Source organism: Molossus molossus, unplaced genomic scaffold, assembly GCF_014108415.1.
Source record: "Molossus molossus isolate mMolMol1 unplaced genomic scaffold, mMolMol1.p scaffold_m16_p_15, whole genome shotgun sequence".
Taxonomy (NCBI): domain Eukaryota; kingdom Metazoa; phylum Chordata; class Mammalia; order Chiroptera; family Molossidae; genus Molossus; species Molossus molossus.
Window position 1 is genome coordinate 75,188,393 of NW_023425350.1, and position 13,712 is coordinate 75,202,104.

The 13,712-nt window shown below is 46.0% G+C and overlaps 1 protein-coding gene across 1 annotated transcript in view; it reads right to left on the reverse strand.

The window, feature by feature from the left end:
- Nucleotides 1–6,405, reverse strand: part of NCAPH (non-SMC condensin I complex subunit H) — a 39,429-nt gene extending 33,024 nt beyond the window's left edge. Inside the window, exon 1 of the mRNA XM_036263316.1 lies at nt 6,315–6,405. Coding sequence (XP_036119209.1) covers nt 6,315–6,333 — 19 coding nt within the window. The 5' untranslated portion in view covers nt 6,334–6,405. The remainder of the gene's footprint in view (nt 1–6,314) is intronic.
- Nucleotides 6,406–13,712: the final 7,307 nt, after the last annotated feature.

The window sequence follows — 13,712 nt, forward strand, 5'->3', positions numbered from 1 at the left end:
TATGGCTCACAGTAATGGAACAAAACACTTGCTCAAAAACCTTCTAGAATGTTTCCTAGACCTAAAGGGTGCTTGGGGCCCATCAAAGGGTGGAAGGACACAGCACATCTGCCCACCAAGATCGTTGCCAACTCTAAGAGTCTATGGCTAGAACCTCTACAGACTGGATTTCTTGGTGGGGGGCGGGGATGATGGGTTTCTGATGCTTCCTTGCCCATCTGGGACAAATATCCACTATGTGAACCTAAAGCACTGTTAGGATATAAAGGTGGGTAAGAGAAAGTTGCTGCCTCTGATAAGTTCACAACTAACAGAACAACAGACACATATAACCATATTCCTGGGCAAGTGAGAGAGATGCTGAGATAAGGGTGAGGCATCGAGTCAGACAAGCTAGGTTCTAATCCCAGCAGGACACAGAGAATAAACAACACAAATACGTAAACCAAATATATATATATATATATATATATATTAGTGCCAAAACACTCACAGATTACTTGCTAACGGCAAAGGAAAAAATGGTTTTTACAATAGACCTAGCAGTCACCATGCTAACCAAGCAATCAATGTAGCCTTTCTAAAAATGAGAAAGCTTGAAACTGACTCATCTCCTAATGGGACAATATATGAAATTCACAATATACAGAAAATATTTTTGCCAAACATGGGTAACCTAAATTTAACCAAGATTTTAAATCTAACTTCCATTTCATAAGAAATATAGGGGCAGAGAAATAAGGATATCACAAGGAAAAACTCAGACAAATCCAGAAAGGGTACAGTTTATAAGACAACTGACTTAGTCTCTCAAAAAAGTCACTGTCAAAAAAAAATAGGGGCTCTTCTCAATTACTAGAAAACAAAGAATCATACAAAAATAACATCTGAACTTTCAGCCAATCCTTGGCCAAACAAAAATATCACCTATAAACATTTTGGGGACAAAAAGGGAAATTTGGAATATAATCTGAATATAAGACAACATTGATTTTTAATTTAAAACTAATTTTTATTTTCTTAGGTGTGATAATGATTATCATGGTATGCAGAAGAATATCCTTACTTTCAGGAGATCCATGAGAAACAATTTAGGGGTGATGTAACATAATGTGTGCAACTTTCATCTGAATCAGTTAAAAATATATGAATGTAAGGGGGCGGGGAAGTTCAAGTAAGTATGGCCAATTAGCAATTATTGAATCTAGGTAGTGATTATAAGTTGTTTATTGTCTTCACCTTTCAATGTCCCTGTGTATTTAACCCTTTCATAACAAGAAGTCAGCCAATAGATGGCATGCTGGATGGAGATAGGCACTGTGGAGAAAAGTAAAGCCTGGAAGGAGGATGAAGGAATGGAGGTGGAGGCTGGTTTTATTTATTTATTTTTTATTTTTATCCTCACCCGAGGACATTCCTCCATTTTTTGTACAGATAGAGTGGGAGAGAGAGAAAGGAAGGGAGAGAGAGAGAGAAACATCGACGTGAAGGGACACATCGAGTGGCTGCCACCCGCACGACCAACCAGGGCCGGGGACAAACTGCAACCGAAGTACGTGCCCTTAGCGGGAACCGAACCTGGGTCTCTCCGACCACAGGCCGACGCTCTAACCGCTGAGCCAAACTGGCCAGGGCGGTGGAGGCTGGTTTTAAATACTGTGGTCAGGAAAGGCTTCACTAAGAAGGGAGCCTCAGAATCAAGACCACACAGATCTGTACGGCCGGTGTGGCTCAGTGGTTGAGTGTGGACCGATGCACCAAGAGGTCACCAGTTCAATACCCAGTCAGGACACATGCCCAGGTTGTGGGCCTAATCTCCAATGGGAGGCATGCAGGAGGCAGCCAATCGATGTTCTCTCATAGATGTTTCTCTCTCTCTCCCCCTCTCCCTTCCTCTCTCTCTATATAGTCATCTCTCACCACTTTGTGCTTTGACTTTCGCGGCTTCATTTTATCGTGGTTTTTTCAAATATATTCATTAAAAAGTTGATCAAGACAGTGAAAACAATACAGCGCGCACTCGGTTGTCTGTCAATTATATACCCCTGTATTACAATTAAAATCACTGTACGTATGGACTGTAGGCCTATGTATTCGAGGACCCCTGCAAAGCCTTCAATGCCAAGTGCAACTGTTCCACCACTCCTTGTGTGTGGGCAATAACTTTTTTCCAAAAAATTGGGTGTGGTGAAACGAAGCCAATCAGAGTGTGCTGTTCACTGACTGGCTATCCTAGCCTCTTCCTATCCTGGCCACTGAATGGCTCAGCCTTATGCAAGTTCATTTCTCTCATACACCCTTCTACATCGCTATGCATCAGAAGCATCTTTGCTCTTGTATTTAGAAGGTCGTAAACAGGTTTTCTATGCTCTGCGAAAATATTTGATTTATAAATAAAGAATCCTACTTTGTTGAAATTCATTTATCACGGCAGTGTCTGGAATTGATTAACCGCAATAAATGAGGGCCAACTGTAATCAAGAAAGGGGGGGAAAAAAAGACCATACGGATCTTTGGGGGAAGCTACACTGAGGCAGAGGAACTGTAAGCACAGGGGCTGGAACATGCCTGGCCTGCCTGAGGGGCCATGTGGCTGAAGTGGAGTGAGAGAGGGATAGGGTAGGGACACCCACAAGTCAGGATAAGGGAAGGACAGCTGGCAGAGGCGAAGAGCCTTGTTCATGGGCCACTGTAAAGACTGAGGCTTTCAGGGAGAGTGGGAAGAGAAGTGATTGGATGATGGTAAGAAGAATAAAGTGATCCAAGTTACGCTTCAAGAAAATTCCAGTGGCCATTGTGATGAAAACAGACTGAAAAGGGAACAGAACTGACAAGCAGGAAGACGGATAAGGAGGCAACTACCAATAACTGGATATGCAGTCCTCAATGTAATCACAATTGTCCTTATAGAGGGAAGCAGGAGGGTCAGAGTCAGAGATGTGAGGACAGAAGCAAGAGAGTAGACTGATGGGAGGGAGGGACCCCAAGCCAAGGAATGTTGGTGGCCTCTACAAGCTGAAAAGGCACAGAAACAGACCCTTCCCTAAAGCCTCCAGAATGAACGCAACCCTGCTGATGCCCTGATTTTCGACTTGAGTCCAGAACTGCAAGAGAATACATCTGTGTTGTCTTATACCACCTCTTTATTTTTTTTTTTTTTATCCTCACCCGAGGATATTTTTCCATTTTTTGTTCAGGTAGAGTGGGAGGGAGAGAGAGGAAGGGAGAGAGAGAGAAACATCGACGTGAAAGGGACACATCGAGTGGCTGCCACCCGCACGACCAACCAGGGCCGGGGACAAACTGCAACCGAGGTACGTGCCCTTAGCGGGAACCGAACCCGGGTCTCTCCGGACCGCAGGCCGGCGCTCTAACCGCTGAGCCAAACTAGCCAGGGCTATACCACCTCTTTATTCCCCTTCCCACCACATCCAATCACTTCCCTGCTCACTCCACATGAAAGAAATGATGGTGGCACAGACCAGAGAGGTGGTATGAAGTAGTAAGAACTAGTTAGACACTGGATATAGTCTCAAGACAGAGCCCACATGATCTCCTGATGGATTAAACGTGGGCATGAGAGAAAACAGAAGAATCAAGGGTAACTCTAAAGTTACCCTGAACGTCTGATGCAACAGAACTGCCACGATCGACCGGAGAAAAAAGGCTGCAGGAGAAGCATAGTTGTGGGGAAAGGGGCACGATCAGGGCTCAGTTCTAGACATGCTAGGCTTCAGATGCTTACTAGTCATCCCACTGGGACATAGAGAGCAGATATTTAAGCCTAGAGTTTAGGGAGAAATTCTGGGCTGCATACATAAATGTGGATGTCATAAGCATATATAGGGTATTCAAATCTGTAAGAGTAGATGAGAACTCCAAATAAATGAGTACAGAAAGAGAAAAGCAGAAGGCTGAGTTCTAAAATACTTAAAAAGTTTAAAGAGAAGGAGCCCTGGCCAGTTTTCCTCAGCAGTTAGAGCGTTGGCCTGTGGACTGGAGAGTCCTGGGTTCAGATCCGCCAAGGGCACATACCTCGGTTACAATTCATCCCCAGTCCTGGCTAGGGTTGTGTAGGTAGCAAGCAGTCAGTATCTCTCTTTCATATTGATGTTTCTCCCTTTCTCTCTCTTCCTTCCTCTCTCCCTCCCGCTCTATCTGAAGATAAATGCAAAAGAGTCCTCAGGTGAGGATTAAAAAAAAAAAAAAAAGTTTAAAGAGAAGGAAAGAATGAAGAACCAGCAAAAGAGATGGGGAATGGCCAAGTAGCAAGGTAGGGAGAAAACCAGGGGAATGTGTTGTTCTACAAGTCAGGAGGGAGGAAGGAATGATGACTGTCAAATGCAGCTGACAGGTCAAATTAGATGAGGACTCAGAACTGATCACTGCACTTAGCAACCTACAGGTTATTGGCGATCTTCAGGAGCAGTTTTCCTAGAGTGGCAGGGGGAGGAGAAGTCAAAAGAGCAGATTCAAAAGAAGATGGGAGAAACTGGAAACAGTAAATGAAACAAGAACTTCACGTGTTCCCTGATAGCTTCCCAAAGGCTGAAAAGTGATTATTAACATAATTCTCAGCTGAGGTCAAAACAAACAAAAGAAAAAGAAAGTAAAAATGGAAGGAGGCAAGAGACATTTTTAGAGACTGAATCAAGAGGACCTGTGACTAGATGGGGGCACTAAAAGGAAGGGAGGGAGGGAGACCTTGGGAGAAGAAAACGGAACAGAAATAGAAAGCACTGAAGGTGGAACTTGTCTAAGAGAATCAAGGTGAGGATTAGAGGCACGCTTCCACTCTTGGAACATTCTTTCTCTGATTTCTTGCATTCCTGTTGACATGCATCCGTTCATTCAACAGATGGTTACTGAGCTCAAAATCATTTTCTGCACCCTCTTCCTCACCTCCTACTCATTTTCAGCTCCCTCTGGTCTGGCCCCATTCCTACCACCTTATGAAAACTTGCTAAGATCACCCACAACTTTCATGTAGCCAAATCCAACACTTTTCAGGCCTCATCTCTCTTGAGCTTCAGCAGCATTTGAAACAGCTGACAACCCTGTTTCTTGAAACATGCTTGGCTTCTATACCACTATCTTCTCAGCTTTTCCAGCTCTTCCTTCTATCCAGCTTCTAAATGTGGGTCCTGAGTGTTTTCTCTACAGGCTCTTCCTAGTGTTCTCACCTGTTCCCATGGTTTTACAATCGATGATGATGATGCCCAAATTTACTTCTCAGTCCATAGGCCACTTCCCTAAATGGCAATTTCTTATCCAAATGTTTACTGACCCCCTTCCCTTCACCAGTCTCTCATGTAAGTGATTTATGGGGTCCAAAATATAACTCCCAAATGTCTTATCAAGACCTATAGAGACCCTGCTCATCTGAGACCTTGCTCACTGTTTAGTTAAGATGTTCTGTCCTAGCCCAAGCCAAGCTCTTTCCTGTTAGCCTGTTTGCTTTTTGTTGTTGTTGTTCAGATACAGCAGGAAGGAGAGAGAAACATGTAAGTGAAAGGGACACATCGAGTGGCCGCCACTCGCACAACCCAACCAGGGCCGGGGACAAACTGCAACCGAGGTTCCCTTAGCGGGAACCGAACCCGGGTCTCTCTGGACCGCAGGCGGACGCTCTAACCGCTGAGCCAAACCGGCCAGGGCTAGCCTTTTTGGTTTTTTTGCACTCGCTCCTCTGCCTGAAACACGTTTCTTTCCCAGTCTCTGCTAAGCGCTTCCCTGAATCCCTAATCTAGAGGGCCCCTCCTCCCAACTCTGGATTCTCATCACACACTGGACCTCGGTCTCACCTGTAAAGTACTTCGTTTGTTTACTGTGTCTCCCCAACTACAATACAAGCTCTGATAGGCTGGACTCTTACTTGTTTTGTTCTTTACTGTATCTCTGCGTCTATCAGGGCGCCTGCCTAGCCCAAAGGGGGCATTCAGTACTTGTGGAATGAATGAAAAATTAATGCAAGCGTGCTAAGCATACAGCGGTCACCACAACGCTTCCATGGCCGAACGAGCCTTCCAAGAAAAGCATCTTTTGAACGAAGAGACCCGGGCCGGGTGAAGCAACCCAGGGAGAAGGGTTTCCGCCCGCCAACCGGAGGAGGCCGGCCCAGGCCGCGTCCTGATTGGCGGAGCGCACGCGCGGCCCTCCCCTCCTCCCGCGCCGGGCCCCCTCGGCCCGCCGACAGCAAAGTCAACGACAAGGCCGAGAACGCCGCAGCTCGGCTCAGGCCAGCCCTGCGTGCCTGGCCGCGGGACCCTCGCCTCGCGCCGGCCGTCCGGGCGCCTCCGCACGCCCAGCCTCACCTGGCCACGGAGATCCCATCTTGCCCTCCGCGAATCCGCAGCTTTTAAATCGCGCGCGGCTACGTCTGAGGACCTAAACGGCCGCGCTGACGTCACCTGTGGGCGGGGTCGGAGACGCACCTGCGCAGACGGCCCGACCCGCGCGGGAGCCGGCGCCCGGGACGCGGGGTGGGACAAGTCCAAGGAGGGGGGGTGGGGCTCAGGTCCTGTGGGCCAAGTGGAGGGCGTCCGGGGACTCCCCGGGACAGTATGAAACTCCCTCTGATGGACGCGGAATTTGCCGCTGGGGTCCCAGCGTGGAGCAGGGCGGGTGAAAGCTATGCTTTCACGGAATTTACTTACTGATGAGGAAACCACGTTAATTTCCCTGTGCTGAGGGCAGCACAGCCGAGGAGGTGACAGGTGGGTGTGGGATGGAGGTGAGAGGGGGACAGGCCAGTGAGCCAGGACAAGTGGAACAGGGAAACTGAGATAGACCTGAACAAACTGAGGCAATTTACTGCAGATACAGAAGGTCACCTCCCTAGAAATCACATCTAAGGCTCAGTTATTTTTCAGCTCCAGACCCAGAAAAGCAGCAAAATCAGGTGGCTGACACAGGGACCAGCTGCAATGACTGAAGACCCCCTGCCCTGCCACCAATCAGTGAGGACCATGACCCTGAGAGAGCACAGCTAGAAAACTGATGAATATTCTGTTGAAACCCTCCCGAGACCTCCCCTAAAATTCCCACCTGCAAGAGAGAAATAAGAGCCTCAAAAAGATCCATGGCTTGCAGGCTGTCCTTCACAGGAGCACACCGGGGACCCCCCCACACTCCCCCCTACAGGTATGCATCTCCTAGACTCTAAGGGACCCCACGAGGCCCCAGGGCAGCAATGGGCAGCAGCAGTTCATCCCAGGAAAACCCCTGAACCTGTCCCCAAGGCCCCCCTTTTCTCTGACTCGGTGAGCCAAAGCAGACCAGCCTAGGCTCCTTTCCCCAGCCTTTCCTTGTTTCACTGTCCCCAGCTTAAATAAATGTCCTCTAAAATTCACCTGTGTGGTGAAACTTTTCCTGCATGAAGTCAAGAACTCACACACTACTGGCCAGTTCTAGGCAGACCCGCCAAGGGCCAGGTCCCCTTTCTGGTAACAAGAAGGAGCTGATCCCGCAATGAGCGTTGCAGGTGAGAAGGACAGATGCAAAATGTTTATGTACCTTTTAAAAATGAAGCTCATCTTTTTTTTTTTTTTAATCCTCACTCGGATGGAAGAGAGAGAGAAAAATCTATGTGAGAGAGACACATCGACTGGTTGCCTCCTGCACAACTCCAACCAGGGCCTGGGAGGAACTGCAACAGAGGTACGTGCCCTTGACTGGAATCGAACCTGCAACTCTTTGGTCCATGGGCCAACGCTCTAATTACTGAGCCAAACCAGCCAGGGCAAGGCCATCATTTTTATTCAGATTCTTTCAAAAAGCTTCCTGGATCTTTCCCACAAACCCCTTAAAAAAAAAAGGTTAGTTTCGAAAGTGAGGCAGATGCAATGTGTCACCTACCCCCTTGTTCTGCTTCACCTGATCCCAAGAATTGTGCTAGGGGAAGAAAGGCCAAGGCAATTCCTCAAGTGTTCCTAGGACATCCTATAATTTCTTATCATACACATCTGGTATTTTATAGTGTTTCTTCTCAGGAGTGCTGTTGGCATTCATGATGAAACAATTCCTGATGTGTGGGACTCCTGTCCTCTGTGTAGGACTATTCAGCATCACTGACACCATTTGCCCACCAAATGCCATCAGTGCCCCTCAGTCAGTTTGGCAACCAAAAAAGTACTACTCTTTGTTGAAAACCACTTTTTAAGCCTATTTATTTTTTGCATGAACTTGTCCTCTCAGTGACCACCTTCAAATCTTTAGCGTAAGGCAGTGTGCGATAGAGGAAAGAAAAGACTTTTACAGTATTCTTCATCTCTACAAGTGATAACCAGCCACCAGGAGCCGTCCTGGATGCCTCCCTCTCTCACTCCACATACAATCCGTTGAGTTCTCTTCCTAAAAATCTCTTCAATCATGCATCTGTCCTTGTCCACAACACCTTGCTGGTCTGCCGCAGCCCCACACCAGCTCTGACCCCCTTCTGTTTGGGCCCAGGGTGGTGATTGCTAAGTACAAATCTGACCTGTCACTTTTCCCCCAAAGTCCAAAAACCATTTGAAGGTAACTAAATTTTTGCCACCTTTAAGCTGCCTTTTTGGGATATTGATTTTAAGCTGTTTATTAAGAAACAAAACTCAGAATCTTTGACCTTCACTCCTTTGCTGCCCAGGAGATTCAGATAAAAAAAACCTTCAGACCTGGCCGGTTTGGTTCAGCGGTTAGAGCGTTGGCCTGTGGTCTAGAGAGACCCGGGTTCAGTTCCCGCTAAGGACACATACCTCGGTTGCAGTTTGTCCCCAGCCCTGGTTGGGTCCTGTGGGTGGCAACCACTCGATGTGTCCCTTTCACATTGATGTTTTTCTCTCTCTCTCCCTCCCACTCTATCTGAACAAAATATCGAAAAATGTCCTTGGGTGAGGATAAAAAAAACAAAAACCTTCAGGAAAGGAGTCTTGGCTTAATCATCTTAAGAACCTTCACCCTAGCTTTATAGTCAGGAAGGCTCCAGGCCTATTAGCTAGATACCTCGTGTCCCATTGTCTCTGAATTGCCTGGCAATAAATTTCCTGCCATGTATGTTCTGCTGTTCCTCAACTACCTGTAAATCGCATTCTCATTTCAGAAATCTATTACCTCATTCATCCTCTCTTTCTCCTTTGTCCAGAAATGTCACATATGCCGAATGTTGCCTCACTGTCTTTGAACTTTTCATACTTGTGTGAATTCCCCAGGAACACGTATTAAACATTTTTCTCCTGTTAATCTGTCTTTGTTCATTCGATTATTAGCCTAGCTAGAAGAACTGGTGGGAGGGAAAGTATTAACTTTTTTTTCACCCGGCTGGTGTGACTCAGTGGTTGAACGTCAATCCATGCACCAAGAGGTCGCGGTTTTGATTCCTGGTTGGGGCACATGTCCAGGTTGTGAGCCCAATCCCAAGTGGGGGGCATGCAGAAGGCAGCCAATTGATGTGCTCTCTCATCGATGTTTCTATCTCTCCCTCTCCCTTCCCCTCTCTCTAAAAATTAAGGGAAAAAAATCTAAAAAAAAAAACCTCTTTTTAGCCCCTGCACATTCAAACATTCCACTGCTCTAGAAACTTTAAAATATATATATTTTTTATTTTTAAAGGGAGAGAGAGAGAAACATCAAGTGCTGCCACCTGCAACCCTGCTGGGGATGGACCCTGCAACCCAGGCATGTGCCCTAACCAGGAAGTCAACCAGCAACCTCTTGTGCATGGGATGATGCTCAACCAACTGAGCCACACCAGCCAGGGCTGCTCTGCAAACTTTTGTTGTTGTTAATCCTTACCTGAGGACATTCCTCCATTGGTTTTTAGATAGAATGGAAGAGAAGAAGGAGGAGAGAGAGAAAGAGACATCGATGTGAGAGAGACACACCAAATGGTCACCTCCTACACAACCCACACCTAGGCTGGGGATCAAACCTGAACCGAGGCATGCGTCCTTGACTGGGAATTGAATCTGCTACCCTTCAGTCTGCTGGCTGATGCTCCAACCGCTGAGCAAAACTGGCCAGGGCTTCTCTGGGAACTTTTAACGTGATCTAAAGGCCTTTCAGTGTCCTGCCCCTGCAGCCTCTCCAGCCTCATCTTGCACCTTGCCTCCCTTTGCTCCCTGTACTCTGGTCACGTGGGCCTTCTTTCAGACTCCCCATCACCATGCCCACTCCCAGCACAGGGCCTCTGCACGTCATGTCTTCCATATAGGGTCTCTTCATCTCCATCTTCACCCAATTAAGTCACATCACTTCCTCAGGGAGGCCTTCCCTGATATACTCAAGTGTCTGTACTGGAGGCTTTAGCAGAACTTGTCACCTGTGTAATTTTATATCTACTAGAGTGACTATGTCATGTTTAGCCCCTCTATAGACCATCAACTCCATAAGGATGAAGCCATGTCCTTGCTCACCTTTGTTTTCCCAGGGCCTGGTGCCAGCCCTGGACAGAGCAAGCATTTAAATATGTATTGAATGAGTGATACTCGAAGACAAGTTTAAATCCTGAATTGGGCATCTCAGCCTCTCTGGGCCTCATTTTCTTCCCCATTTATAGAACAGTGATGAGAATACTCCCTTTCACTGGGCCTTATGAGGAATTAATAATAGATTAAACTCCCATGAGCACATGGGGTCAGTATGCACTAGGGTGGAAGAGAGTGAGCATTGGATTACATGTCTGCACCAATTAAGGGAAGCGGGCGTTGAGAGGGTAGTAGGTGGCACAGAATCAGGTGCCTCTGAAGAACTGGCTTGGAACTCCTGCAAAGGAAGGCTACTAGGTGACCCATTAGGTGAGGCATGATGCTGTTCTGTGGCCATAAGGAAGCCTCCTGAGTTGACTTCTTGGGGCTCCATGTGCTGGGAGAAAGGGGCCAGCTTTACCCCCAGCTCTCTGAGTACAGGCAGCTAGCTCGTCCACCTCTTGTTCTGAATGCCTATCTTTTGTTTTGGGGGACCAGGAGTACAGAGGGTGCCAAAAGACTGAATGATTTATCAGTGGTGTCAATGGTGTGCAAAACTCAATTACCCTGTATGTACAAAAGTAGTGGGGTCCCTCCCCCATTCCTTCTCAGCAGAAAAGGAATGCTGAGGCCATTCGCCTTCCTCATTGTCACTCCTCACTGAGGTTTTACTTCCCCCAAATGAAAGCAAACAGCCTTAGTTTAGGTGAGGAACAATAGTGTTATCGATTGGCTACCTGAACAAGCAATTTGTTGGCTTCAGATTTGCCCTGACCTTCCAACTTGCAGCTGGCTTATATCATAATGTAGTTCAAGACCATGTTGTCACGGGCTCAAGGACACATAGTTGAAATGGCTTTACATTCATTTTGGCCTCTGAGTAAATGCCTTTAATTTTGTATGTGATATGAAATTCCCGACCTTCTAAAGACTGGGCTAAGAATCAACAATTTCTGTCTTCTGGAATTTCCAAACAACATTCCAACCTTTGGCTTAAAATTAATTCAGTGCGTTTTGCTTTTCAAAGAACTTTAAGCCCTACATGTTGTTTGATTCCCAAGATGGTGCTGGAAGGTTGCTGGGACCAGTAGTTTCCACCAGGCTCAGCCACTTACAAGCTAGGTGACCCTCGGGAGGTTGTGTACCCTTTCTGTGCCTGTTATTTCATTGGCGTAAATGAAATAAAATGGAGAAGATAAAGCTCTAACATCATGGGGTGCTAGTGTGAGGGTTAAGCAAGTTACCAGATGTGAGCATTTAGAACAGTGCATTTAGTTCACTGGCAATGCTCAATGAACGCCACTATTTTCATTACTACAACTGCTGTTTTATCCTGGGTGCCAGCCAGGTATTGTTTTAGAAGAAAGCTCAGCTTCCTAAATATCTGGAGGTTTCCCCTTTCATTGTAAGAGTATTCCCAGAGCACTACAGCTCCATTCCTCCCACTTGTTTTTCCTATACTCTTTCTTACACCTGCTGCCCCACCCAAGCTGTGCTGACTGTTCCCTTTGTAGTCTTCTGCCAGCTCATAACTTCATGTTTTCTTTCTTGCCTCTTATTAGGCTAGAAACCGCACAGTGCTACAACATCATACCGCCTTCTCCCTCCCGACAGACTTATGCCCTCTAGAACTTTTTTGCATAGATTCCAACTTATACAGAAAATAGCCTTCTTTATTGATTTAGAAAGAAACACCAGTAAATTATTTTCTAAACAAAAAGCATATGGATGTTTATAGAACACCAACATCCCACCAGCATGGAACCATCATTGCATCTTAACCTGAAAGCAGTACCTGGCAAACACCTGCAGACAACATGGGAGCACAGTGACTACTAAGCAGTGGGAACCCCAAATATTAACTGGCATCGGCTTCTGGGACACTTGTAATTTATTTTTGCTTGGAAGAGAGTGTGGATTCTACAACCAAAGACCATAAGGCCGGCATCTTAACCCCTCTTAGATCAAGTTAAATGTGGGGCCAGGTTCTCCACCTATCTTCCTGATTTGCAAGGTAGGAACAGCATTGGATTTCCAAAACAACCACACCCACAACTATTGTCATATTTCTTAACCCTCCTCTTCAGGACGCCCAGGGTTTGTTTTGTGTTTTGTTTTGTTTTGTTTTTTAATCCTCACCCAAGGATATTTTTCCGTTGATTTTCAGATAGAGTGGGAAGGAGAGGGAGAGAGAGAGAAATGTCAATGTGAGACACATCGATTGGTTGCCACCTGCACGACCCCAACCAGGGCTGGGGATCGAACTGCAACTGAGGTACATGCCCTTGACCAGAATCGAACTTGCGACTCTTTGGTCCTCGGGTTGACACTCTAACGGTTGAGCCAAACCAGGCAGGGCGTATGCCCAGGGTTTAAAAGAACAGAAAAATACACCAATCACACTTCCAGCATTGCGACTTTGTTCAAGTTGGACTGCTTCCTAGTCCCTTCCAGTCCAGCTCTGCCAGTGGTTGATTGCTATGACCTTGCTTTGCAAAACTGCAAATATAGTTCAAATGATCCTTTTTGATCTTTGAAAAGAGAATACAAAGGCATTATCAGACTCAGAAAAAGCACAGCTATGCATGGTAGCTAAAACTTTCATTTAACAAACACATGGCTCCCCTCAAAAACAACAATTGTCCATCTCAGAGTCCTCTAAAGATCATCTTCTTTAAGGGTTTTATAATGTTGCTTCCAGGCACTGAGGTCATCAGATGTTGGCTATTTAATTTTAGTAAATACATTATCTTAATTATGGACCAGGTCACTATTGACTTAATATTTGTGAATCAATGTTAATAAATTATTTGGGTAGAAATGGAATTGTTTCAGATGCATAAAAACAGCCATATTGTCATATAAAGATTGGGTTAAGTTAAGAAAACAGAAAATAAACATCTTGGTTGTATCTTCAAATAGTGAAAGTCTGAAAAATTAGCTCCTAAAATATGAGAAAGAATGAGCTGGAATGGAGGTATTTTCTGATTCTTTCACTTCCAGTGTTGATACGAAACACTACTTCACAGGTCACCTCTGGATCTAACTCTTTAGCAGCAAGATTCTCCCATAACATCTATTTCCCTGGGCTCTCTCTGCGGGTCATGATGAAAATTAAGTCAGGAGAAGAAAAACTCAGATGACCCACTGGGACCCCCTCTTTGTGACCACTTCATGCATTCCTTAAAGTGTCTTAATCTATTTCAACCCCTACTCACAAGGTAAAGGTCACATATACCACTGATGTAGCTGAAAAATAAACTCTTTTTC